Below are 6,054 nucleotides of genomic sequence, written 5' to 3'. Positions count from 1 at the left end.
GCAGTCGCCCCAGGTGCAGGGGTAGCAGTAGAGCGAGTAGGCGTCGGGCGAGGGCGAACCGCTGCCGCTCCGCGGGCCGGACCTGCCCGGAGGAAGGCGAGAGCGTCACGCCGGGTCCCCCATGCCGGTGGGGTGGTGGTGGGGAGGGGGAACGTCCCGCCATGGCCCCCTCCCGCCCCCCGCTGCCGCCACCGGAGCCACTCACCCGTCGTGGAGCCCGGCGGAGTAGTAGGAGAGGCTGGGGCTGGGCGAGTGAGCCGGAGGGAGCCGGGGGACGCGCAGGGGTGCCGGCGGGCTGCCGGGAGCCGGCGGGCGGCTGCCCCGGGGCGGCACGGGCGGCGCTTGCAGCAGCCGGCACTCCTCCTTCACCTGCAGAGCCAGCCAAGGATTCCCCGGTTAGGGATCGGGCTGCCCCCCCCAACCCCCATCACCCCACGCTTTGGGGGCTGAGGGAGGCCGGGGCAACGGGGGGGACTTTGGGTGACCCCCCCCCACCACCACCACCATTCCCAATTGTCCAGTCAGCCCCGATCGCGCCCTGAGGCTCTGGGTTCCCCATGGTGCAGGGCAGCCTGGGGGATTTGGGTACCCCATGGTCAAGGAGGACCTGGAGGCTTTGGGTACCCCATGGTGCAGGGGGTCCTGGAGGCTTTGGGTACTCCATGGTGCAGGGCAGCCCAGGGGATTCGGGTATCCCATGGTCATGGAGGACCTGGGGGCTTTGGGTACCCCATGGTCAAGGAGGTACTGGAGGCTCTGGGTACCCCATGGTGCAAGGCATCCTAGTGGCTTCAGGTACCCCATGATGAAGGAGACCCTGGAGGCTCTGGGTACCCTATGGYGCAGGGCAGCCCATAGGATTTGRRTACCCCCATGGTCAAGGAGGTCCTGGAGGCTTTGGGCACCTGGTGCAGGAAGACCAGAGGCTTCAGATACCCCATGGTGCAGGACAGCCCCCAGGGGTTCAGGCATCCCGTGGTACAGGAGAACCTGGAGGCTTTGCATACCCAATGGTGCAGGGCAGCCCATAGGATCTGGGTACCCATGGTCAAGGGGGACCTGGAGGCTTTGGGTACCTTTTACAAGACAGCCCAGAGGATTCGGGTACCCCATGGTGCAGGGGGGTCTAGAGGCTTTGAGTACCCAATGGCACAGGGCAGCTCAGAGCATTCAGGTACCCAGTGGTCAAGGGGGGTCCTGGAGGCTCTGGGCACCCCATGGTGCAGGGCAGCCTGGGGGATTCAGGTACCCCATGGTCAAGGAGGACCTGGAGGCTCTGGGCACCCCATGGTGCAGGGCAGCCTGGGGGATTCGGGTATCCCATGGTCAAGGAGGACCTGGAGTCTTTGGGTACCCCCATGGTCAAGGGAGTCCTGGAGGCTTTGGGTTCCCCATGGTGCAGGGCAGCCCATAGGATACGGGTACCCAATGGTCAAGGGGATCCTGGAGGCTCTGGGCGCCCCATGGTGCAGGGCAGCCTGAAGGCACACACCTCGGGGTCCCTTGGGGACCAGAGCCCAGGCTAGCCCCAGCGCAGCAGCTAGGGAGCACGACCTCCCCATCCCATCGGCCAGACATCCTCCGGCACGAGGGGCTGCACCTCAGGTGGACACAGGCTCCAGGACTCCCAGCACAGCCTGCGTTGGATACACGGGACACATCATCACCCAGCGAGGGCGAGGGGGGAGCCCAGGTGAAGGACTCGCTTGTGGCCACCACCTTGGATTGGCTCCCAGCCCCACCACCCCACAGGGTGTGCATCTCCTGCCCACAGCATAGGGATGTCTGCAAGAGCCATGCTGAGCCTGGCTCCTGCCATGCACCCAAGGTAGACRGGACCCCAGGGGGGTCTCATTTCCTGGTCCCCAGGGGCAAGACCGCGGTGGGCACCCAGTTCTTACCGCCTCCGATTTGGGTGGCACAGGGGGTGGGGTGTCCCCAAGGGGGTCATCCCTGGGGGCACCGGGGCGGTGCGGAGAGCCCAGCGGGGACGCGGCCCCGAAGGAGATGAGGTCCTGCCGCCCCTTGTTGGTGCAGCCCAACCCCAGTGGGTTGCTGCTGGGCTCCAAGAAGCTCTCCAGGCTCTGGTTGCTCCAAAGCTCCTCGTAGGGGATCTCCAGCTGCTCCTGAGTCCTGAATTCGGGCTCAGCCCAGTCGGGTGTCATGTACTCCCTGTCGGGGTCGGAGAAGTCAGGCAGCACCGGGTGCTCGTGCTGGGCGCTCCCACCTGCGCCCAGCGGGTCCTGGCACCGGGCGGCCACGTCCTCGGGTGCGTGGGCCAGCGCCCCGCGGTAGACGCAGAGCGAGAGGCGCTGCAAGGGCTGGCTGAGCTCCTCGCGGGCGTAGCCCTGCAGGCAGAGCCGGATGCGCCGGGGGCTGGCGCACTCCTCGGAGAAGTCGGGCTTGGCCTCCCGCACGGCCTTGGAGTACTCATCAGGGTTGAAGCGCTCGTGGCAGTACGCGGCGCTGTCCCGCAGCAGCTTCTCCAGCTGGGGGTCCCCRCAGAGCAGCCCCTCGGGCAGCTGGAAGCGGGGCATGTCGGTGAGCAGCAGGAAGTGGAAGGGCACCAGCTCATCCTTGCGGAGGATGCAGCACAGCACCACCGTCTTGGAGATGATGCTGACCAGCTTGTAGCAGTGGCCCTCGCGGATGGCGTGCAGGTCGTAGGGGTTGCGCGCGGGGCGGCTGGGCACGGCCACGTTGACGGGCAGCCGCACCTTCTCGATGATGCTGCGGATGGTGTGCTCGCCCTCCTGGAGGCGCAGCTCCAGCGGGCTGCGGGTGCTGAAGCGCCCCTTGCACTGGAAGGGCAGGCTGAGGCTCTCGTTGGTGCGGTGGTTCATGCAGATCAGGCAGGGCATCTTGCCCTTCACCTGCTTGCCCCCGGCGGCCGGCGCCGCCTTGCCCAGCTTCCGCAGGATGGTGTTGAAGCGCGACTTCTCCTTCACCGTCTTGGCGCAGAGGATCTCCGCTTGGCCCATCAGCGTCAGCTCGTCCCCCGCGTGCAGCGTGAAGTTGTACACCTCGCTGTCCTCGCTGAACTCCCCCGACACCACCTGCCCCGGGACAGCCAGCAGCTGAGCAGGGCACGGGGCCAGCACCAGGCGGCAGCCCCAGGACCTGCCACCCCTGATGTCTCACCACCACCCCATGAGGTCCTCTGCTGTCCCACCACCATCCCCTGTTGTCCCACCACCATCCCCTGCTGCCTCAGCACCATCCCCTGCTATCAATCATCTCACCGGCACTCCCTGATGTCCCACCACCATCCCCTGATGCCCCCCCCTACTGTCCCCACACAAACCTTCACACTGAAGGTGATGGCCTCCATGACGAAGACACGGTCTGGGAAGATGCTGGCCACCTCCTCCACGCTGTTGAAATACTGCACGGGCTCACGGATGTCCCGGTCCTGGTCCAGCAGCTTGAACTTGCCTGTGAGGGACACCCAGACCCACAGCGGTGAGAGGAGCCCCCAGGGCAAGGACACCAGCCCCACGGGCTTTGCAGGCTGCAAACCTGCCTGCGGGCTCAAGCAGGCTGCGGTTGCATCGGCTGGGCTGTGCCTGCCTGCTGCCAGGGCACGAAGACCTCGTGCTTCCCCCGTTCCTCAATCAGAAAAACACTGGGGAAAAGGTGCACTGGCCCCACTAGAAACAGCAGTATTTGCACCCTGGTGCACACAYAGCGACACTGCCCCACCAGGCCTGTTTGGGAGCCCGGGCTGGGGCCAAACCCACAGCCATGGTGCTGGGAGGAGGTGGACCATCACCCCCAGAGGGTCTGTTCAGCCCCACCGTGCCTCGACCTGGGGAAACCCCTGCAGCCCCCGCTAGGGCCAAGCTACGGGAAGTTCTCACTCCCGCATGCCCCCCATGGACCCCACGTGGAGCGGGGAGATGCCGTCAGCATGTCTAGGAGGCCCCAGCAGATCGATGAGCTCGGTGCAGACCTGTGGCTGAGAGGGGCTGGAGCACAGCCCTGGGGAGCGCCCCGAATGCCGCCGGGCGCTGGGAGCTCCGGGGACGCTCGGTTCCCAGATGCTCGTGGGCCAGGTGCTGCAGCCCCCACGGTGCCGGGGTCCTCGGTCACCCTTCGGGGCTGCCAACTGGCTTGCAAAGGCTCACGAGCACGTGCAGCATTTTCCCGGTCTGCCCGCTTTCTCCAGCCCTTTTATGCACACAGAGCGGGAGCGACCGCGGTTTCCGGAGCGGCACGGAGGCTCCCGAGCTGCCACGGTCCCCTCAGCCCCGTCGCCCAGGGCGCAGGGCTGACGGCAATGGAGGAGCCCGGCTCACAAAACAGGCAGAAACGTGCAATTCAGGCTGGGGCGAGCAAAGCGCAGCGGCAAAGCCCCCGGGCCAGCGCGAGCTGCCACCCGGACGGGGGCTCAGCGAGGGGAAGGGGATTTGCAACAAAGCTGCCGGCGCGGGCGACGCGTCGGCCCTGCACGTCTGCCTGCTAATGCGGGCAGCCGGGAGGGGGGGCAGGAACCGGGAGGTGCCGTCCAGGAGCAAAATCGTGCCTTCATTAGCATGAGGCTCGGTGGGAGTATTTCCTGACCGGAATACTAATCCGGCCATGCTGGGAAGGGGGGGGGGGGGGCGCACAGGACTGTCCCCGCGCCAGGACATCTGGGGATGCCTCCGCGGCGGTGCCGTCTCCGGGCTGCCGGAGCGCAGTGCTCCTTGCTGCCTGCCCGGCGGTGCGGGAGCCGCAGCTGCACCSCAGCCCCGGCCCCGGCCCCAGACCCGGCGGTCAGGCCCATCGCACCCGTCTGTGTTCTGGCCTCCTCATCCAGACCTGCGCTTCCCCATGCAGCAGGTCTGGCTTTCCTCTCTGAACGCCTTCCCCATATATATATATATATATATACACACACACACACACACACACACACACACACACTTTGAGCACCATGCCTGACACTGCCTCCAACTCCATCCCGCCTCGGGGCAGGGAGCTGCGTCCAGCACAGAGCCCGGCGCGGAGCCCCACACCGGCGCTGCATGCCCCGAGCAGGAGCAGGAGGAAGAGGAGCATGAGGAGGAGGAGCAGGAGGAAGAGTAGGAGAAGGAAGAGGAGCAGGAGGAGGAGCAGGAGGAAGAGGAGGACAAAGAGGAGGACAAGGATGAGAAACAGGAGAAAGAAGAGGAGCAGGAAAAGGAGGATGAAGAGCAGAAGGAGGAGGATGAGGAGCAGAAGAAGGAGGACGAGCAGGAGCAGGAGGACAAGGAGCAGGAGGAAGAGGAGCAGGAAGAAGAGGAGCAGAAGGAAGAGGGGCACAAGGAGGAAGAAGAGGAGCACGAGGAGGATGAGCAGGAGGAGGAAGGGGAGCAGGAGAAGGAGGACAAAGCAGGAGCAGCAGCAGCAGCAGGAGGAACAGGAGCAGGAGGAAGAGGAAGAGGAGGAAGAGGACAATAAGCAGGAGGAAGAGGAGCAGGAGGAGGAAGAAGAGGAGCGGGAGGAAGCCGGCTGCCCAGGCCGCGCAGCACCCAGGCCGCGGGCAGCAGCGGGGGCAGCCCGGGAGGGGGCTGCAGGCCGGGGCTGGGCCATGGCCATGGCCGAGGGCACCGCGCGCCCCCGGCTCACCACCACCACGGGGAGCCRCCAGCGCCGGCGCGAACGAGCCCAGTAAAGCAAGTTAACACAGCCCGGGCCCCCCCGGACCCCCCCCGACCCCCCGGAGACGGGTGATTAACCCCTCCCCCGCTCCATTCCCCATGACTTATTTATTAGCAGGGCTCATTAGGGCCGGGGCGAGCACTTAGCGCGGTCATTAAGGCGGCAGCGGCAGCGGCGGCGGCCGCGGGGCTCCGGGCGCCCCCCCATCCCCATCCCCATCCCCATCCCCATCCCCATCCCCGTGGCCGGGCGGTCGGGGCCCCCTCGGCCGGTCCCGCGCCCCTACCTGGGTACTGCAGGGGGATGTCGATCTTGGGCCCGATGACGTAGTGCCCTTCCTCCAGGCTGTGCGCCGTCACCGTGGTCCACTGGCGGCACGAGTGGATCAGCAGCACGTCCTGGGCGCTCACCCCCTCCACGTACTCCCCT

General features: G+C 66.5%; 1 protein-coding gene across 1 annotated transcript in view; it reads right to left on the bottom strand.

Moving 5' to 3' along the window:
* Positions 1-6,054, bottom strand: part of GAREM2 (GRB2 associated regulator of MAPK1 subtype 2) — a 12,225-nt gene that overhangs the window by 1,057 nt on the left and 5,114 nt on the right. The window contains exons 2-6 of the mRNA XM_026080224.1: positions 5,912-6,052; positions 3,305-3,435; positions 1,902-3,056; positions 206-369; positions 3-82 (exon numbers count right to left, since the gene is read on the bottom strand). Coding sequence (XP_025936009.1) covers positions 3-82; positions 206-369; positions 1,902-3,056; positions 3,305-3,435; positions 5,912-6,052 — 1,671 coding nt within the window. The remainder of the gene's footprint in view (positions 1-2; positions 83-205; positions 370-1,901; positions 3,057-3,304; positions 3,436-5,911; positions 6,053-6,054) is intronic.

This window comes from Apteryx rowi, unplaced genomic scaffold (assembly GCF_003343035.1).
Source record: "Apteryx rowi isolate R43461 unplaced genomic scaffold, aptRow1 scaffold_511, whole genome shotgun sequence".
NCBI classification, from domain to species: Eukaryota; Metazoa; Chordata; class Aves; order Apterygiformes; family Apterygidae; genus Apteryx; species Apteryx rowi.
This window is presented reverse-complemented; position numbering and strand designations above follow the sequence as displayed.